This window comes from Melanostigma gelatinosum, assembly GCF_949748355.1.
Source record: "Melanostigma gelatinosum genome assembly, chromosome: 1".
NCBI classification, from domain to species: Eukaryota; Metazoa; Chordata; class Actinopteri; order Perciformes; family Zoarcidae; genus Melanostigma; species Melanostigma gelatinosum.
In genome coordinates, this window is record NC_136634.1 from 2,837,308 (window position 1) to 2,859,247 (window position 21,940).

Sequence of the window (21,940 nt, forward strand, 5' to 3'; positions counted from 1 at the left end):
ACAGAAGTGACAGAGAACGCTTCTGAAGTCAGTTTGTATCATTTTGTGGTTAAAATATGTTTTTCTTCACATACTGTTGCATTTACAGCAGAAATTGTTCATTTAAACCACAAACAAGACCCCAAAAACTTAAATCAAGAGATTTCCTTTAACTTCAACACAAATGACAAAAACACGACGACGTTCTTAAAATCTTTACAGTTTTACTGGAAATATAGTTGATTGAACAAATACATTCATACATTGTTTTTGGACGTCTGCGTCCCTTTCCTATGAGTAAGAAACAACTTTGTTCTTAATTTACTCTGTAAAAAAAAAGAAGAAGAGAATCTGTCACAGTTCACATGGCGAGGCTTTTGTCCGCGGTACCTTCATCGCCGCTTTACGAAACTACGATACAGCGTGAGAGGATGACGTGATGTTAGAAGATCTTAAACAGGTTCCAGCTTCAGAGGGAAAGTACAGACAGAACTTTGAACTCGTTCATGTTTGCGTTTGTACAGCAGCGGCTCTGAAAAAATATAGATTTCAAATAGAAAATGTACTTTTTTAAAATGAATTAGCGTCTTCTGTATCATTCATCGAGTAACAGAGGCGGAATAATTAAAGTAAAAAGAGTGTTTTGTTAACAAAAGGTCACAATTCTACAGCTTCATTCTACGGAGGAATTAAAAGGAAGAAGAGCTGTGTCCTTGAAGCTGCTGAGTACCTCAGGGTGTCTCTAAAGTGCATACAGATAGAAAAATAAAGGTCTCTGAGTCGCCAATGATGTCCGTGTGTGTGTGTGTGTGTGTGTGTGTGTGTGTGTTGAACACTGACGAACCAACTACTTCAATGAAGCCACTGTAGAAGTCTTATCGTTGACGTAGCCCCAAATCACCACCTACTGGCTAAAAGTACAGAATTATACTTTAAAAGGTGAAAATGTCCGATTGAAAAAGATCTATTTGCGTAAGCTGTAGACTGAGCTTCAAAGTACAACAAAACATTTTTAGGCGACCAGACATCTTACAATTAACAATGAACACAATGAACTGAAAACAAACTGAAAGAGTTCAAGTTGTAAGACGAAACAACTGCGTGGTAGAGACCTGTCAATCACTGTGTAGCCCCGCCCTAAATGATCTGTGTGACTCTAAATGGACCATAATGTACTAAATGAACATCATGCTGTATTGAAGAAGACTTGAAACTAGAGATTGAGACATAAACTCATGTTTACAATGTTTACTGAGGGAATAAATCAAGAGAGAAGTAGAGTCATTTTCTATAGACTTCTATACAACCAGAGGAGTCGTCCTTTCGTGTGGACAGAGGCTGACATGGAGAACAAGCTGGCTTCGTATCAACATCAGGCTTCTTAGTTCATGTCTATATGTGCAACATCATTTATTCCTACTAGCTACCTGAAGCTACCTGATGAGCTCTCACAGTCACACTTTGTGATCGTACGCGATGCCTTCACTGAGTCCGACTTCTACAGCGGCTCTTCTGTGTTCAGTCCGACTTCAAACGATCTAAAGAGGCTGGAAAGTGAAAAGTAGCTGCTTGTTCAGAACAAAAAGAAACATTTTCTTAGAAAGTAAAAGTCCCTCAATTCAAACCAATACAGAGTGTTTAAAAAACAAATTTGCAAGATAAAAACTAACCACGATGCAATTCATGCTTTTTGGAGGAGAAACGTTTTGGGGATTGTCAGACGCAGGCCGTCCAGCTTCCCAAAGAACACGAGTGAAACCTGCAAAGGCACTTTAAACGGTTCAAACAAGAGTTCAGGACGCGTTGTTATCTGCTCATGACGTCTAACCGTGTCGCTCTGCACATCTTACGTGTTACAAAATATGAATTTAAGCTTCCACGTTCTGCACTGAACTCACCGGATTCAAACACTGCAACCATTACAGACACTTCCTAAAATCATCCTCATCACAAATTATATTAGTGTGAATCTACTTTCAATGAATTAGCTGCTTACATCAGCACGTGTACAATATACTGTGTGTGTGTGCGTGTGTGTGTGTGTGTGTGTGTGTGTGTGTGCGTGTGCGTGTGTGCGTGTGTGTGTGTGCGTCTGGCCGTCTAGAGGCGAGTGTCGTGGACGTCGTCCTCGGCCTCCTCCGGCAGCGAGGAGATCTTGGCGGTCTGCGGCGCCGCCCTCTTGCTGGAGTTGAGGCGGTGGAGCGTCGGGAAGAGGCGGAGTCTGTCGGCGGGGCTCATGGCCTGTTTCAGGTGACTCGTCTCGTTCAGCAGCTTCTGGATGGAGTCGTAGCTCTTCATGGAGCTGCCCTCGATCATCTGAACAGAGGAGGGGAGAGGAGAGTCAGCCGCGTCTCCAAACCAGCGTTTTCTGAGATTTAGAAGTGAAAGGGAACTATTTCATCAGGTTTCACAGGAACAACACGACCGGCTCAAACTAATGGCCTTTAGTTGGTTTGACTGCTTTAAAAATCACACCGATGCTCTAGAAAAACATTAAATATTCACTTTAAAGCTTCATTCGGTGCACTCTACAACCACAGCAACAACAAACACACCCAGCTGTGTGTGTGTGTGTGTGTGTGTGTGTGTGTGTGTGGAACCTTCTTCTGTTGGATGTCAAACGTTTTCCACTGAAGAAAAGCAGCGAGGAACTTTAGTGTCGGGTTCAATGCAGACGATCTGAAGATGAACTGTTTTCTTTCACTGAGCCGATCAGAGTTTACAGTAGAGCGACAGCCCTGTCAACAACATGCCTTGGTATTCAAAGGCATGTTGCTTTGTTGTTGTCTCTGTTGTTCTGTGTTTAATTGTGTCTCCACTGTGTTTAGTGTTTACTGGGCTGTCCCTTTGGGGTCAATAAAGTTTTCTAAAGTCTAAAAGACAAACAGGAGATGAGCTGAGACAAAGGTTCAGGAGTTGGAGCAGTGAAGGGTCATTTATTTGGTGTGTTCTTGGGAGTGTAACCATGTGGAATAGTACGGAGAGGCAAAGTTATTTTGGGAAGTGAGTCAACGGGGAGACGATCTTTGTTGTTTTTAACCAGTTTGAATTGTGCCATGAGTTACAGATGTGTTCTACAATTTGAAAGATAATTTTGCAAGCTAGCCAACGATCGGAGGTGCTCAGCTAGCTGAGCGAGCTAGCTAACGAGTGAGACCCGTTGTTGTTGAATCGCGGTACGAAACCGAAACACACAGGAACCGTAGCGTCAGTTCCAACCACAGCTCCCGCCAACACTAAATAGTGGTTCCAGTTTCTGGCCCAAGAATTTCCTTGGAGATTAATACATTTTTGAAACTGATTTCGTCATTAAAATCCATGTTTGATCCACTAGTTACCAGGAAGGACTGACACTCGAGCAGCGGCTCCACTCTGTGTTCTGACAGGATGACGGTGCAGCTGGAGAACGAATGCTTCAGCGTCTTCCTCAGGACCTGCAGCGTTCTGCTCACACACAGACACACACACACACACACACACCACCGTCAGCATCGTCTTCATCATCAAAGGCCGTCTCTCTCCACTGCTAACGCACATTAGCTTCAGCGCTCTGCTCATTATAGGCTTCATTTACCATTATGTGTGTGTGTGTGTGTGTGTGTGTCTCAGCACATATGTTTGGATACACACACAGAGTTACTGTAAGCACTTAGATTGTCACCATATGCAGTGACAGGGAGCACCACACCTGTGGGATGTGGGTGACTTAAACCCTCGATCACTCTGAGGTATCAGTTGTGTTTAAGTGTCGCAGTAGGAGCAACGTTTCTTTAGATTTAAGCTTCGAAACTGTCCACAAAAGACAAAAGAAAAGACAAATATCAAAGAGACTCTGGTTAAACAGGCAGGATGACGACGCTCTTATTAATAAACCCGAAGTCGATCTGTTAGGGACACGAAATAGAGACCCGAGTCCAAAGTTTGACATTTTTGACGCATTAAACAACGTTTTGCTGAATTTATATCGATATAAATGAAGTTACAAGCAAAAGTCGTGACAAAAAGATATTTTTTAACTCAAAAGGGGTTTTGTCTGCACAAAAACACATTTGAAAGTCGTGCACAGGTCGTGGAACGACAATCACATTTCAGCCACTTTTTTCTTCGTTCGCCTCTAAACGGCACAATGTGAATGTACTGTAACTAACAGCACACACACACACACACACAGAGAGGTGAGAGTGGTTGGGCCTGAACACTGACATGGGGTCGAGGTAGGACGAGGGCTCGTCCAGCAGCAGGATGCGGGCTTTGCTGAGGATGGAGCGCGCGAGACACAGCAGCTGTTTGTGTCCGTTGCTCAACACGTTGCCGCCGTCCTCCAGCTGAAAGTCCAGCTTATCTGGAAACTGTTCGATCACCGACTTCAAGCCCACCTGACGACACACGGGACAGATTATTACTTCAGAGGTCCACTCAGCTGATCGTCACGGGGACGAGGAGCTGTGGTTCACTCGCAAAAACATGTTTGAAAGAGAATCTGGTTTGAAGCTGAAACATTTAGTAAAAAGACAAGTTTTCATTCTGCTGACGCTGAAGCTTCATTTGGAGACGAAGATTATGAGATGTTTTTGTAATTGTTTTGGTTTAGATGCACATTAAAAGAGCTGCTAAACTGCCATCTCACAAAAATAAAAGCTCCATTACCTTTAATTAAGTATTAAACATCAAACTGTGTGGCAGACCAGACCGGTTTACCAACAACCAGAAGAGGAACCAGGAACCAGCCTCACCTCCTCGGCGACCCTCCACAGCTCCTCGTCGCTGTGACGCTCGTGTGGGTCCAGGTTCATCCGGAAAGTTCCGGTCAGAATAAAAACTCTCTGTTCAGCCGGAGAAAACATTTCAATCAGTTACAATGGTGGTCGTATCTTTACTTCAGTTAAAATCTCAAACTTTGTGCTGCATAAAAAAAGTGAATTATTCATGTTTGAAAACTTCGTTGTTTCAGATGTAAGTCTCTAAAAATCTGAATTCTGAACATTTGTTTGAACTTCTTCTGGCTGCACCTTCCCCATCGCCAAACTGCTTTCTTTCTGCTCCATTGAAATTTAGTTGGAACGAGTTTCTCATTCACCGACCAAGATATCCTCTCAACAGTATCTGGATTTTTGGGCATGCCGTGTGTGCCGCAGACGTACCTGCGGCACCACCCCGAAGGCCTTCCTCCACTCGTGCAGGGAGACGGAGCTCCAGGAGACGCCGTCGATGGAGATCTCCCCGTCGGTGGAGGCGAGACGCAGCAGAGCGGAGAGCAGGGTGCTCTTCCCTGAACCGGTTCGACCCAACAGACCGATCTACACGCACACAACAGAAACATTTGAATCTGCTACGTAGCTTTTCCGTCAATCAAAAAGATGAATTCACAGTTTTCAGCTCGTTCTGCAGCTGGTGTCCTTGTGAGCGTGCATGACTGCATGAGTACCATACTGTGCAGCACATAATGATATCAAGTATCTCATTGAGGTTTGAGGTCTAAAAGCTCGCAGCAACAATTAGCTCGTTTTATCAGAGTCGCTAACGGGACGAGGCTAACGTGATGACACTCGCTGAGCTCAGCTGTCCTCTAGGAGTCATTATGAGGAGCTCATACCGCTGTAATTACTGCCAGCAGGAGAGAGGGAGGGAGAGAGAGAGAGAGAGGGGGAGAGAGAGAGAGAGGGAGAGGGAGAGAGGGAGGGAGGGAGGGAGGGAGAGGGAGAGAGAGATCCGTATGGATCAAGGATCAACAGAGATCCGTTGCCACTCGCTCTTCAATTAAACCTTTGGATTCGACCCTGATGAGCGAAACGAGACAGAAACAGTAAAACTGTGTCAAGAGATCCAAAACAAAGAGCTGAAAGTCACTGAATCGGTCCGTAGAGCTGCAGACGTGGAGACTATCCTCCGTGTCGTTGACCCCTCTCACGTACACATACGTCCATTGCTTTGCTGTTTTAAAAATGCAATAAAGGCAGAGCTAACATGCATCACTCTGCCCTGTTTCATTAAGATCCAGTCACACTCACGCTCTGCCCTCCCTCCACAGAGAAGGAGACGTCGCTGAGGACGGAGCGCCCGGCCTCCGTGTACTTGACGGTGAGGCCCTGGACGTCCATGTGGCCGCGGTTGGGCCACATGCCGTGGGCGTGCGGGTTGTTAATGACGAGGTCGGGGTCTCCTTTGCCGCCGGACTTCTCCGGCAGCTGCTCCTCCGACGGCAGGTCGATGAACTTGAACACGCGGTCCACCGAACGCATCTGAGAGAGAGAGAGACAGAGAGAGAGAGAGAGAGAGAGAGAGAGAGACAGAGAGAGAGAGAGACAGAGACAGAGAGAGAGGGACAGAGAGACAGAGAGACAGAGACAGAGAGGGACAGAGAGAGAGAGAGAGAGAGACAGAGAGGGAGAGAGAGAGAGAGGGACAGAGAGAGAGAGGGACAGAGAGAGAGACAGAGAGACAGAGAGAGAGAGAGAGACAGAGAGAGCAGGGAGTTACCCAGTTAACCACAGTTTACTGTTGGTCGAGGCAGGAATTTTAGAATAATATAAATATATATATATATATATATATATAAATATATATAAATAAGCCATTTTAAAAACGTCAATATATGTCAGAACCAGAAACAGTTTCGTATACCGGTATAAAGGCGTAATTTAATGATTAAAATATGCAAATTGGCAATAGAATATGATAAACAAACAAAAAAGCAATATAAGAGTATGTTAAAATACGTGTTATTTAAGTGTTAAGTGTCTATTTGAAGTGAAACGTGAAGCTGAAAACAGGATGTGTTGGTGCGATGTTTCAGTAAACTGTGATTCAGTGGGAGTCAGGTTTTACATTAGAACATCAGTCACACTGCGTACCGTACAAAACATCCTGCACTGTGATGAGCTCGGTCCGCTCCAAACAACCAGTGAAGAGAAGGAAATAAACAGTGGACGGTGAAAGAACTTCATACAGTCTTCATCAACAGAAGAGAAAAAGATGGCGGAGCATTTTGTGGGGTCTCGTTCTCCTTTTGGGGACAAAATAAACGTTCCCATAACATTTTAGGGTGAAGGCTCGTTTTCAGGTTAGGGTAAGGCTGGGGTGAGGGGTATTATAAGGGTAAGTTTAGCTTAGGATTAGGCTTAAGTTAAGGTTAAGGTAAGGTTTAGGTGAGGTTTAAGTTAAGGATATGGTTTAGTTTAGGTTACTTTTAGGTTAAGGTAAGGTTTAAGTTTTAGCTTAAGGTAAGGTTAAGGGTTAGGTTTAGGTTCAGTTTAGGTATGGTAAGATTATGTTATGGTATGGTAAGGTTAGGTTTAAGTTTAGGTTAGTTTTAAGTGACGGTAAGGTTTAAGTTTTAGCTTAAGGTAAGGTTAAGGGTTAGGTTTAGGTTCAGTTTAGGTATGGTAAGATTATGTTGTGGTATGGTAAGGTTAGGTTTAAGTTTAGGTTAGTTTTAGGTGACGGTAAGGCTTAAGTTTTAGCTTAAGGTAAGGTTAAGGGTTAGGTTTAGGTTCAGTTTAGGTATGGTAAGATTATGTTATGGTATGGTAAGGTTAGGTTTAAGTTTAGGTTAGTTTTAAGTGACGGTAAGGTTTAAGTTTTAGCTTAAGGTAAGGTTAAGGGTTAGGTTTAGGTTCAGTTTAGGTATGGTAAGATTATGTTGTGGTATGGTAAGGTTAGGTTTAAGTTTAGGTTAGTTTTAGGTGACGGTAAGGTTTAAGTTTTAGCTTAAGGTAAGGTTAAGGGTTAGGTTTAGGTTCAGTTTAGGTATGGTAAGATTATGTTATGGTAAGGTTAGGTTTAAGTTTAGGTTAGTTTTAGGTGATGGTAAGGTTTAAGTTTTCGCTTAAGGTAAGGTCAATAAGGGTTAGTTTTAGTTTTGGTTAGTTTTAAGTGACGGTAAGGTTTAAGTTTTAGCTTAAGGTAAGGTTAATAAGGGTTAGTTTTAGTTTAGGTTAGTTTTAGGTGACGGTAAGGGTTAGGATTCGGATGGTAGCGGTTATGTTTTGGCTAAGCCTCCAGGAAATGAATGCAAGTCAATGTGATGTCCCCAAAAGTTATGAAAACTTTGTGCTCGACACACTCTTCACTGGTCAGTGGTTGTGTGTGTGTGTGTGTTTTTCAACAAGTCAGATCTAACTACGACGCAAACAATGACAGTTCCCGAGTGTGTGTGTGTGTGTGTGTGTGTGTGTGTGTGAGAGAGAGAGAGAGAGTGTGTGTGTGTGTGTGTGTGTGTGTGTGTGTGTGTGTGTGTGTGTGTGAGAGAGAGAGAGAGAGAGCGAGAGAGAGAGTGTGTGTGCGTGTGTGTGTGTGAGTGTGTGTGTGTGTGAGAAACACATACCAGTCCGTCTACAGTGATGCTGGTGATGACAGCCCATTGGAATGTCCCCAGGATGAGCATGGCCAGGGCCACAATGATGCCAACCTCCCCTGGTTTGTCCTCTGTGGAGCACGCACACACACACACACACACACACACACGGTCATCAGTACTGTCCAATCGAAGCAGCTCTCTCTTCTCTCTGATGTCAGAGCAGCCGTCAGGTGCTGCCGCTCTGCTTCTTGCTCTATTGGAAATAATGAGCTGTGAAATGACCCTTTAATCTGCTCTCAACATAAACACGGTGTCATGACGCAGCAGCAGCAGTGTTTGTAAGTGTACACTTGTGTTTCCCATTCATTTAATTGAACACACACACACACACACTTCCTTCTGTACATGACATTTTATCCGGTGGCATTCCAGCGCTTCTGATGGGTTATCACAGACTAACTGTCTGTTACGACGCTGATATGTGACCCTACTCACTGTGACACACAGATAAGGCCGAGGCGTCTTCACTCGATAGGCCCAGAGGAAATAATAAGGTGTTTGCGAACTAACCAACTTACTGGAATTACGAGATGTTCCCTCCATAGAGACTTCTCAGTTTCAGCTTATTTGGGGCAACCGTTATCGTACGAAACACATGCAACATATCCTGAATCCACACTTGCTTCCCCCTTTCGCCCACGTCACTCACTGTTGGTTCCCACAGCGATGAAAGCAGCGGCCGTGAAGAACAGGACGAAGATCATGTCGCAGCGGAAGAGGAACCAGCGCAGCGTGGCCAGGTAGTGGAACCAGGTGGCCGTGTGGGTGTTCAGCGCCTTGTGGAAGAGCGTCTCGAAGTAGGTCTGACGCCCGAACGCCCGGATCGTCCACAGACCCTTCAGAGAGATGATGAGGTGGGAGAAGATGGGACTGCGAGCTGCAGGAGAGGAGACAGAGAGTTTAAAAGTTGAATACGTTGTATAAATATTAGTTTATAATCAATTGTTGGGAACGTGTGTACGTAGGGGGAGGAGCAAGGGAACAGCTCAGCGACGTATGACGTAGTTGGGACATGGTGACGTCTCTCATGCGCGAGACCCAAAATGGCGGATATCCAATAGGCGACCCGGCGTCTACACGTGCCGGTAGCGGTTTAGCACGTAGCTACATTAGCTCAAAGCTATATGTGTGTGTGGATTAGTAAAAGAGAAGGGAAAGGAACAAAATTAAATGAAATAAAACAAGATATTAAGATCCTTCGCGCCGCGCTGGAGTACGGAAGATTGCTCTCTCAGCCAGGGGAGCAAGAACCGCGACTCTTTGTCTCAGCCGATGGAAAAAGCGTTGAGGTGGGGGTGTTCTGGTAGTTTTGTAGAACGGTGGCTGAACCACAGGGGTCCTGGGGTGTCTTGGCCCTCGGCCAATTAGATTGCAGCGGTGGTTTCAGGTAACTTCAGGAACGCATAGTTTCTGGGGGGAGGAAACTCACACCCTAATGTGAATTTCTTCAGTCAGAGTTGGGGGTTTGGTGCTCATCAAACTACAATCAGGATGAAACCGTTGCTTGCAAAAGGGAAGGCCTGACTCTCTCTTTGTTCCACAGCACATGTCGAAGCCATATAGTCAGATCCCAACATCCCCCCCTTTGGCCTGAAGAGTGAGGTGCTGGCCACGGTCTTTAGGGCAAACCAAGGACTGACGTGGGCTTCCATGTGGTGTCATACAGTCCATGTAGTTCTGAGAGCACAAAAGGTTAAATAGTCCATGTAGTTTTGGGAAGAAAGGGATGGTTTAACAGTCAGTGTTCATAGTTCATAGAGGCTCAAGATGTCTGGGCAGACACTAAGGCGGCATCTGGGCAGATGACTAACTAACTACATTAAACATATACACAAATCATAGGTAAGCAAGGCATTATTCCTAATACACTAAATTGCTACATCTCTAGTTGGACCTTTAGTTGGACCTTTAGTTGGACCTTTAGTTGGATCTCTAGTTGAACCTTTAGTTGGATCTCTAGTTGGATCTCTAGTTGGATCTCTAGTTGGACCTTTAGTTGGACCTTTAGTTGGACTTGTAGTTGGATCTCTAGTTGGATCTCTAGTTGGACCTTCAGTTGGACCTTTAGTTGGACTTGTAGTTGGATCTCTAGTTGGATCTCTAGTTGGACCTTTAGTTGGACCTTTAGTTGGACTTGTAGTTGGAGCTCTAGTTGGATCTCTAGTTGGACCTTCAGTTGGATCTTTAGTTGGACTTGTAGTTGGATCTCTAGTTGGATCTCTAGTTGGACCTTCAGTTGGACCTTTAGTTGGACTTGTAGTTGGATCTCTAGTTGGATCTCTAGTTGGACCTTTAGTTGGACCTTTAGATGGTCTTTTAGTTGACCTAGATTAGATGAGTTTTGGGGGATTCATCAAGGGTATATCTTTTGGAAATACAAATAAAATGTTGCCAAAAAGCGAAAACATTCTACTGAACATTTGAGTGACTAACACTCATAAAATGTCCTCTGTATTTTGTCGGGCTTGCTGTTAGAGACCAGAGAGAGAGCGAGCAGCACCAGGATGGGGTTGGAGGAAATCCCAGCTCGGCTCATCTCTCTGACCTCGACGCGCTCTCAGCGGCTCCGGAAAAGACCTCGAAAAACGCACATTCAGTGGCAGAGCAGGGAAAAAAACACACACGTGTGGCATCTTTCGTCCAGTGACCTGTTATCTCATCCTCTGGTTGTACAGAGCTGCCACACAATCAGACTTTAAGATCAATGTGCTGTCCCCTGAATGGTTTAGGGCCAAAATACATCTCTGATCTGCTGCTACCTTATGAACCATCCCGACCCCTCAGGTCGTCTGGGACCGGTCTACTTTCTGTTCCCAGAGTCAGAACTAAACATGGAGAAGCAGCGTTCAGTTTTTCTGCTCCACATATCTGGAACAAAGTCCCAGAAAGCTGCAGGTCTGCTGAGACCCTCAGCTCATTTAAATCAAGATTGAAGACTTTTCTGTTTGCTGCTGCCTTTAATTGAACCACATTCAATTAATATATTCATCAATTTCCTGCATTTCTGCATTTTACTGCTGAATTTTATTTCTTACACTGTTTTTTAATGTTTTAATGCAATGAATGTTCTTAATTGTTTTTAAATCTCCTTTTCTTTTGCCTTATGTTTTGATGCTTTAATGGTTTTATGTGAAGCACTTTGAATTACCTTGTTGTTGAAATGTGCTATACAAATAAACTTGCCTTGCCCTAATGTATGCTATTCATTTTCAGGGTCACTCAGAGCTTCTTTTACAGAGCCCTGACGCTGCTGCACAGCTGTTGCTTATTCAATGTTTAATAATGTTGAACGTGTCGTGCACAGAGATTCCTTGCTTTGAGGGACACGCCGGGCAGAAGGTCGGCCGTGAGGGAGCGTCTGTCGCCATATTTTCTGTGGTTTGTACCTTTAGCACTTGTCGGACGATTGGAAACGTTGAAGCGTCGGTGGAGCCCATCGGTGAGAGAAAACACCCTAAATTGGCCGTTTTAGCTTAAGCAATGTCATCCAAGGGCTTTATTATCGTATTAACTGGAATCAATGGAGAAATAGTATTTCCAGAAATCCAGAAATGTAACAATACAATATTTATAATTACTCTAAAACACATAATCATACAAATTTGATATATTTTAGCGATTTATTTTTATGTTGCTCGAATTAAAAAATGTACATTTCCCGAAATAACAGTTTGTAAAGTGAAATATTTAGTTTATCTTGGTGAGAGTGCTCTCGACCACCTGTAAAGTGATCTTACCTGAGAGAAGAGCAAATATCAGGAAACATTGGTGAATCTCAGAAATCTACTAACAAAATAACAACAAATGGAAACGAACCAAAAAATAAATAAAGAGAAGATTTGTTCTGATATCGGTTCCTGCATGAGGCCCATTGTTGTATTTAATGTCACTGATTTGTAAGCCAAATCACCCCTTGGGGGGGCATTAAAGCGTTGCCCTACTTTGCTACCTCACCTTCCTTTTTATTGCCAAAACAAAGTCAACAGACTGACCGCTTCTGCAACACATCATTTATTCCCAGACTGTCACTTGGGCACACGGTCGAGCAGTTAGAAAGATTGTCCTAAAGATTTAACCGCCACAAACCACAACCCGTCGTGTGTGATGTGTGTGATGTGGAAAAGGTTTGAGAAATGTCTTCCTTCATTTCACAGGGAGACAAAGCCCTCCGTTGATTGGAGGATAACGGTCCCTTCCTCTCACTGTTCCCGCCCCTCTGAGGCATCCTCTCCATCAACCCTTCCTCTGTCATGTTTTTGTTCTTCAGCGGGACCTTTGGCCCCCGGGCATCCCCCCCCCCCCCCAGTCCAGTCCCACTTCCTCTGTTCACTCTATTGGTTTTCCCATCATGTTCTCACTTTTACTCTTCTTGAACATTTGCCATTTCATAATTGCACTCTTGCAGATTTGTTCTTCTTTTAACTTTCATTCTCATGTTGTTGACAAATCACAGAGAATTAAACTCTCTTCACTCGAGCCAAAGACACAGATGATGCTGTCAGCAATTCAGCCTGATACTCAACAATACTTCAGCAAGATGGACGCATTAGCAAGACACATTCACAAAAAGAAACGGTTATATTTGATCCACAATGGATTTCAAATCATGCATAGCATTGTAAAAAACAAAGCATTTCGATTTTTGCATTTAGAATCAAAACAATCTGCAGAACTAACCTTAGGTGGATGAATAATAACATATTTTAAGCTTTAAATACATTTTAAACACATCTAAATGCATTCAGAATGTCTTTTTTTAATATCTTTTCTTACTGCCATATTTTATTTGGACTTACATATTGCAAATGTTTATTTCTCTTTTTTATAAGAAGGTCATTGTTACTCAATACATTACTTTCCGTGCAATGCTGTGATGAGAAGCCGCCTTTTCTTTCCTTCAGTTATTTGTTACGTCTCTCCGCAGTGACCAAAATGAGTCATTGAACTATTCCTACAATACAATATAATATAATTCCTATAACAGCACACTGTCTCTCTCACCTTCAGCCTCCAGCAGCTTGAGTTGCTGTCCAGTTCGTAGGAAGTACTTTCTGAGGATGGTGAAGATGACGGCCAGCGGGATGGCGGCGATGAAGATGTAAGGCCGTATGATGGACACGGTGAAGATGGCGCCCGTAACGATCAATGTGAGCTGGTGGAAAATGAGACGGTTCAGACCTGATTTACACCGCAGAAATCTCTCAGAATACACGTTTTAAAGAGTGGACAATAAGTTAGTCTCAACAAAAGAAGATGACTACGACTGGAGGGTGAGATTTACATTTTGTTTAAAATTGATTGTCATTATTATTTACCCAAAATCTTCCTCATCGCCAGTGTTTTGGTTCATTTTGCAAAAAGAAAAAAAAACTAGTTTAATGAAATCTTAAGTAAAAAATGAAACATCACACTGTGGTAAACATGTTGTACTACCTTGTCATTTGCAAGTGCCTTCATCATTAATTGTTGATTGTAAAAAGAAAAGTTATATTAGCAGATGTTGAATGGAGACGCTAACATCTGTGCATCACGATACGTCAGTCTACCTGAATGAGGTCAAACAGCACCAGAGGCAGCATGTCATCTATGGTGGCCATGTCCTTGGTGAATCTGTTCATGATGCGGCCTGGAAGAGGACAAACAAGGAGGAAAGTGAACTCAAGTAGTACGTTTTTCCATTTGGCGAAACAGATTCTAAAAGTAGACAAAAACAGGTGAATACATGTTCAAACCAAACAGAAAAACCCTGAAAACTATGAAGTAAACTGTGAAAATCACCCGGCTTCATCGTGTTGAGCACGGCCATGGGGGCTCGCAGCACAGCGCTCAGCATCTGCTCGTGCATTCTCTTGGACACGGTGAGCAATGTGTGCACCAGTGGGAGACCCCTGAAGAATCCCAGGGCCAGCACGCTCTCCGACGTGGCCACGTAGATGTAGATGATGTAGTAGGCGCTGGTCGGCGTGACGATGACCGCCAGGTGGACGGGGGGCGACGAGGAGTTCGGGGGCTGGTCGTCGATGAAGTTTGGCGATGATGGGTTGGCGCCGTCCCTCCAGATCTTGCTGGTGTGAACGGAGCAAAAGGGTTTGAGAACCAGACACGGATTGAAGTTTAGATCGAATTGACACAAAAAATAAACGCAGTCAGTCAGGAAACGCCTTGAGTTCCAAAGAAGTGACTTAGAAATGCGTCGTATGCAACAATCTGTTGTACATCAAACACGGAGCCGCTCACCTGAAATGAATCCAACGTTTAAAAGCACTATTCAACATACTTTAATATATGTTTAACATATGTTTAAATATGGAAACATGAATTATATTCAGTCTCATAAAAGAGTGAAACAAACTACAAAGCATCATTTCACAAGAGAAAAGTCCACCTCGCCAAACACTTTACAATTCATTTTGCCACTGAATGTATTTGTTTAAAAAAATGTAATTCATGACAATATTTAGTATTTCTGTTTGGAGCTGATGTCTTAAGGAACATAAAACATAACACTTACTCAGTAATGAGGAAAATGCCAATGACTGAACCAGCAACCTGTTCGTAGAAACGGAAAAGAAATTGTTAGATGAATTCACATGAATAAAATAACAACTAAAAAAAATGGTAACTTTACCTCAATGAAGAAGACAAGGAGGATGAAGATTAAGACATGGACTAAGCGCCTGTTGGTGGTGATGTAGCGAAGGTATGTGCTCCATGAGGTAGTTTCAAAGATGTTCTCACGTTCATCTGCGAAGCATTGCTGTGAAGGAACAGAACGCTTATTTTACCCTTCAGACCTGCCGGTATATCAGACAAACTTTGAAGTTACTACAAGGAACTTTTATTTTGTGTTGAACTTGATTTTGCTCCCTGTGGACTAAAGTGGTCTCTGAGCACCAGACTCCCTTCAGAAAACCTCTCATGTTACTGCAGCAGGGTCTGACAGTCTGCCCCTCCCAGTCCTGGTTCTCCCGTTGCCTCCCTTCCCTCCAGCGGGTCCGGCAATACGTCCTGGGCCTCCAGCAGCGTGGTGTCCAGTGTTGGCTCCCAGAGAGGAGAAGCTCTGCTCCTGGAGGAGGAGGAGGAGGAGGAGGAGGAGGAGACGCTGCTGTTGCTGCCAGGAGCTGAGCTGTCCTCCTCCCTCTGGAGCTCCGACTGCAGGTCCAAGGCTGCACGTGAAGCCGGATCTGGGTCTGTCCACGGTGGACCGGTCTCTGCTGGAGGATCTGGGTCTGTCCACGGTGGACCGGTCTCTGCTGGAGGATCTGGGTCTGTCCACGGTGGACCGGTCTCTGCTGGAGGATCTGGGTCTGTCCACGGTGGACCGGTCTCTGCTGGAGGATCTGGGTCTGTCCACGGTGGACCGGTCTCTGCTGGAGGATCTGGGTCTGTCCACGGTGGACCGGTCTCTGCTGGAGGATCTGGGTCTGTCCACGGTGGACCGGTCTCTGCTGGAGGATCTGGGTCCGTCCATGCTGGACCGGTCTCTGCTGGAGGTTCTGGGTCTGTCCATGCTGGACCGGTCTCTGCTGGAGGTTCTGGGTCTGTCCATGCTGGACCGGTCTCTGCTGGACCGGTCTCTGCTGGAGGTTCTGGGTCTGTCCATGCTGGACCGGTCTCTGCTGGACCGGTCTCTGCTGGAGGCCCTGCTGGAGTCTGAGCTGAAGGAGTTTCTGGTGAACCTGCATGATTGCATGATATAGAAATAGCCGATCTTCTCGCTGATGGTCTTGTTTACTGATGTAGGTCATGAAGAGGATCAGTACTATTTGAAGTTTAAGTTAAGTTCCTCATAGTAACTTTAGTTTGAGGTTAAGTACATTTTGTTGGTATTCACAAGATCATAAAAATGAGGGTGAAGAAAACATTCTTCTCGTCTAAACATAAAAATGTGTCTACTCGTGTACTCTAAGATGCCTTGAACAAGGTTCTAACAAAGCTCTACCTCCATGTCTGCTTCGTCCACATCCTCACTGATGTCATAGACGCTGTCCTTGGACAGGCGGCGGGCGTAAATGTCCAGCTCGGACACCAGGTCGCACTGCGGCGTGATCAACAGCTTTTTTCTGAAGGACGACTGAAGCGGGATCTGCGCTCCTGTCGCAGATCTGCGCTCCTTGGTCATGAACGCCAGGACGGACTGGCGCCGCTGCCCGTTGAGGTGCTGCAACCCTTGGTGGTACAAGTTCCCCCTGGGGAGCACCTCCTCCACCTGATCGTTCTCGGGTACGACCGAGAATTTCCTCTCGGAGAGTTCACAGACCCCGTCCTCTATCGTGGTGGACTGGGGAGTGTTGGCGGTCTGTTGGGAGTTCCCGATGAAGGAGAACTTGCGAGCAGCTGCCAGCGGACTGAGGATGAGGGACTGTTTCCGTTTTTCTGGGTAGCCGCCACCTCCGGGATGGCCCTGGGTCCCGGAGACGATTATCGGAGGCGGCTGCTGTCGGAACGACTGGCGGATCGTCTCCGGGCCTCGGAAGCCGGCGGTTTCGTCCACGGAGATCCTGCGGAGAGTTTCCGTGAGGATGGAGCTGCGCCGCTCCGCGTTGACGTTGTCGTAGGCCTCCATGCCGAGGAGGAGGGAGCTGAAGTCGGGCCGCTTGGCCTGCAGCTCCGAGAAGGTGCCGTAGAAGTAGCAGTCTCCGTTGTGCAGCAGCAGGATTCTGTCCGCTCGCTTGAGATGCTCCAACTTGCTGGTGACCACGATGCGCGCCTTGGACCCCATAAGTTTGCAGACGCATCTGTGAAGTCAATCAGAAAATTGGAGGTTGTAGAGAAACGTATGTGTCAACTTTCACATATTTCTTTCAGTATGTCTCTATGAAAACAAGAAGAAAAGACAGGTTGAGGTGTCAAATATTCAAAGAATAACCAGCCCTTTGAAATGAACACGCTACTGTATTTGTTCAGGCTTTGACTAAAAACCAAAATGTTCTTTGCCCGTCTGAAAGATTGCCACATTTCATCAAAGCATAATTCCCTTTTTGCTCCGACTCCCATTTGCTGAGAACGTAACAGCGCGATGAAGCAGCCGTGACGCCCCACAGTCGACCCGAGAGTGTGTCTGAGACAACAAGAGGCAACCTTGACCTGGAACGTAAAAGTGTCAGCTCAACCACCACCCCCCCCCCGCCGCCTCCTCCGCCTCCTCCGCCTCCTCCTCCTCCTCCTCCTCCACATGAAAGACTCTCTGTTGGGATACACACTTCTCAAAGATCTCTTTCTCCGTCACGATGTCCAGGTGGGTGAAAGGTGCATCCAGCAGGTAGAGGTCTGCATCTTTGTACACGGCCCTGAGGGAGAAAGCACACGTCAGAGAGCCTTAAAGGCTTTTTATAAACGGGGTTGTATGAGGTGCTTATCTATAATCAAGTGTGTTATCTACAGTAGAGGGCTACACTGTACTGGCACGGGAGAAAAGTAATGTGTTGCTGTGGACGGGGACGGCAGCAACACGTATTTTAGACGCACAGACAGCCCTTTCAGACGAGGAACTGAAGTGTTATCTGTGCTCTATTCATAAGTACAGACTCCATTGACAGTAACAGTAGCAGCAGAGTAACAGCTGGTCCACAGCTGCCTCGACTTCTTTGTGTTATGTTGTGATGTCTTTGCTGTTTTAAAGCAGTGATTCTCATCGTCTGTGGCAAACCGTGAAAAGTTTTTAGATTTATTAATTAAAATGATCATTGCTGTTTTTAGTTTTGTTTTTACAAAAGGCTGAAAAGTTTAAAGAATAATATCTTCATTTTAAAATGCATAATAGTTCAAAGATCATGCTCTAATTTAACATTTGCATAATTCATCTGCAAATATGTTTAAAACATGTGTTAATCTTCACATAAATAAGTAAGCTCTATCTTGTAAGGGCCCTTAAAAAAAGACCTTTTAACTTTGAAATCATGAGTTCGGATTCACCAAAATCACGAAATGACAAAAACAAACTAACCCATTGTGGTAGATGAGCATCTCCTGTGGTCGGCCATAGTAAATTACTTGTTTTGTCGCAGGAGTCTTGTGGCTTTCCAGTAAACATTGTAAACATGAGTTTATGTCTCAATCTCTAGTTTCAAGTCTTCTTCAATACAGCGTGATGTTCATTTAGTACATTATGCTCCATTTGGAGTCACACAGACCATAAAGCAGGGGATGCTTTACCAGAGACGTATACGGCGTCTCTACATCACTTCTCCGCATTCCAAATATGGTAACTTCTGCTCATCGGTTGCAAAAACAACAACATGGCGACGGCCGTAATCCAAGATGGCGACGGGGAAAATGCCAAATTTGAGCCTTCAAAACATCAGTCCACAAACCAACGGGTGACGTCACGATGACGACGTGCACTTCTTATGTACAGTCTACGGTTTCTCCAAACGGGGAGCGTGCCGATCGTCATCGACTGTAAATCGGACACTGACTAAGAACCTCGTACAGCCCCAGAACTGTCCCTTTAAGGTTAGAGAAGCAGAGAAGACAGGGGACACAAAGAGCAAGAGACACAGACAGTAAACAGTGTAAATGAGGAAGTCGGGTCCCTGTGGGAACAAATCAATTCCAGTGGATGTTTACAGCGATGACAGAAGCCCCAAAAACCAAATGAGTGTCTGCAAATTGATGCCAGGACACTAAAGCAATAAATAATGCATGGGAATATGAGCGCGTCCCACTGCTGTGACCTACACGCAGGTTTTAATGGAGTAATAAATGTCTACTGGGGGCCGTAGAAAGCACTCGGCATTAAAGAGTGAGGCCGTAAAAACGCAATCGTTAGTGAAGGCAGACAAACACACGGATAAGAATGATCGGTGACATAAAAGACATAAAACCCCGAAGTAATAAGAAGAATGTTCTTGAGCAGATGTTTTTATTGAGTGGAGACTCTTCCTCTGGCCGTGCTTGTAATGATGATATTGATGACGGTGGTTCGTTTATTGACTGCAGCCTGTATGCAGATCTCTAACGGTGCAGAAGTGATGACGTGTGTTGGTTTTTTTTAAGAAAGGGAAAGAAATGCTGTTTCTCTGTCAGTTGTTTTGAGTGAGACGCTCTCTTTACAACACAACTTTTATTACATACCACGGATTCCAGTCAGCAGATTGATGATCTCTTAAAACGCCACAAAACAACTCACTACTTGCTCTATTTATATCAACTAGAAGTGTGACTCATGTCCTTATTATTTCTATTTTTGTCCATTGCAGAACAACAACACATAAAAGGCTGGACAGAATAAAAATGTATTCATCAACAGAGGCGGTCTGATGATATTGATCAGATTTTATTTTCAGTTACGACTTCAGCTTCTGACGATGATGAAAACGAGCTCATCACTCTCGGTTTGTCTCGTGTTATAAATCCAGCGCACCCCGTGTTTCTGAATATGTTGAATATAGTTTACCAAAAATGTTGAATATTTATGTTTAGTAGTTTTTAGTCGGTTGTGGAAGAACGTTACAAATGTATCATATATATTTTTAACAAATTAATTTGTATTTATTATTCTTGATATCATTTATATAATTCCTTGGATATATGTATATATATATATATATATATATATATATATATACATATGTATATATATATATATATATACATATATATATATATATATATATACATATATATATATATATATATATATATATATGTATATATACATATATATATATATATATATATATATATATATATATATGTATACATACACACACCGGTATATATTTTTTTAATCCTTTTTTTCAATTGAATTATATTTTAGTTCAAGTGAATCCACTGTTACAAAGAAAGAAGTCTAAAAAGAAAAATGTATTAAAAAGATGATCTTTCCAAAGTCAATAACTAAATATTCGTGATCTCTATATATTCATATTCAGCTCTACTGTGGCTGATGGATACATGAGGTGACTGAGTCGTGCTGACAGATACTCAGGTGTGACAGGAAGTACCTGGCCAGGCCGAGGCGAGCCCTTTGACCCCCGCTGAGGGTCACCCCTCCTTCCAGGAGAAGCGTTTTGTCTTTCTCAGGCAGCAAGTCGAAGTCCTAGAGAGGGAAACAAGATGTCAGTGAGTCAGACACACGCACGCTCAGCGTAATGCCACAAACTGGCCCTTTAAGGCGGGACACAACCGGCCAAAACATTGATTTTAATGCTTTGATACATTTTGAGATGTGCTGCAGTATGTATCTTCCATAACATGTCTTCTTTCAGACTAGTGGAAAGAAAACATCCAAAATGTCCAAATAAGGTGTTTATTTTCGTACTTTTCTTTATTTACGTCTGTAGATTTCTCCAAAATTCACAAAACTTACCATTAGATAATGCCTCATTTGCATATTTAAACACAGAATTTCAGAAAACTTGTAATATAAAAAATAATGCGCTTAATGTGAGTGATGAAGTGGTGAAGTTTCATGGTGATATCTGAGGTCATGCTGTGACTCTATTCACCTGTAGAGTCTTCTTAATGTGAGTGATGAAGTGGTGAATATTCACCTGTAGAGTATCTTAATGTGAGTGATGAAGTGGTGAATATTCACCTGTAGAGTCTCTTAATGTGAGTGATGAAGTGGTGAATATTCACCTGTAGAGTCTCTTAATGTGAGTGATGAAGTGGTGAATATTCACCTGTAGAGTCTCTTAATGTGAGTGAGGAAGTGGTGAATATTCACCTGTAGAGTCTCTTAATGTGAGTGATGAAGTGGTGAATATTCACCTGTAGAGTCTCTTAATGTGAGTGATGAAGTGGTGAATATTCACCTGTAGAGTCTTCTTAATGTGAGTGATGAAGTGGTGAATATTCACCTGTAGAGTCTTCTTAATGTGAGTGATGAAGTGGTGAATATTCACCTGTAGAGTCTCTTAATGTGAGTGATGAAGTGGTGAATATTCACCTGTAGAGTCTCTTAATGTGAGTGATGAAGTGGTGAATATTCACCTGTAGAGTCTCTTAATGTGAGTGATGAAGTGGTGAATATTCACCTGTAGAGTCTCTTAATGTGAGTGATGAAGTGGTGAACATTCACCTGTAGAGTCTCTTAATGTGAGTGATGAAGTGGTGAATATTCACCTGTAGAGTCTCTTAATGTGAGTGTTGAAGTGGTGAATATTCACCTGTAGAGTCTTCTTAATGTGAGTGATTAAGTGGTGAATATTCACCTGTAGAGTCTTCTTAATGTGAGTGATGAAGTGGTGAATATTCACCTGTAGAGTCTCTTAATGTGAGTGTTGAAGTGGTGAATATTCACCTGTAGAGTCTTCTTAATGTGAGTGATTAAGTGGTGAATATTCACCTGTAGAGTCTTCTTAATGTGAGTGATGAAGTGGTGAATATTCACCTGTAGAGTCTCTTAATGTGAGTGATGAAGTGGTGAATATTCACCTGTAGAGTCTTCTTAATGTGAGTGATGAAGTGGTGAATATTCACCTGTAGAGTCTCTTAATGTGAGTGATGAAGTGGTGAATATTCACCTGTAGAGTCTCTTAATGTGAGTGATGAAGTGGTGAATATTCACCTGTAGAGTCTCTTAATGTGAGTGATGAAGTGGTGAATATTCACCTGTAGAGTCTTCTTAATGTGAGTGATGAAGTGGTGAATATTCAC

General features: G+C 43.7%; 1 protein-coding gene across 1 annotated transcript in view; it reads right to left on the bottom strand.

Annotated features, from left to right (window-relative positions):
* Positions 1-213: 213 nt before the first annotated feature.
* The window catches only part of cftr (CF transmembrane conductance regulator), a 38,025-nt gene continuing 16,298 nt past the window's right edge, over positions 214-21,940 (bottom strand). The window contains exons 12-27 of the mRNA XM_079275442.1: positions 20,284-20,378; positions 17,539-17,625; positions 16,278-17,073; positions 14,964-15,092; positions 14,847-14,884; positions 14,114-14,400; positions 13,882-13,961; positions 13,337-13,487; positions 8,985-9,212; positions 8,303-8,403; positions 5,988-6,218; positions 5,121-5,276; positions 4,713-4,802; positions 4,183-4,355; positions 3,318-3,423; positions 214-2,295 (exon numbers count right to left, since the gene is read on the bottom strand). Coding sequence (XP_079131568.1) covers positions 2,080-2,295; positions 3,318-3,423; positions 4,183-4,355; positions 4,713-4,802; positions 5,121-5,276; positions 5,988-6,218; positions 8,303-8,403; positions 8,985-9,212; positions 13,337-13,487; positions 13,882-13,961; positions 14,114-14,400; positions 14,847-14,884; positions 14,964-15,092; positions 16,278-17,073; positions 17,539-17,625; positions 20,284-20,378 — 2,964 coding nt within the window. The 3' untranslated portion in view covers positions 214-2,079. The remainder of the gene's footprint in view (positions 2,296-3,317; positions 3,424-4,182; positions 4,356-4,712; positions 4,803-5,120; positions 5,277-5,987; positions 6,219-8,302; positions 8,404-8,984; positions 9,213-13,336; positions 13,488-13,881; positions 13,962-14,113; positions 14,401-14,846; positions 14,885-14,963; positions 15,093-16,277; positions 17,074-17,538; positions 17,626-20,283; positions 20,379-21,940) is intronic.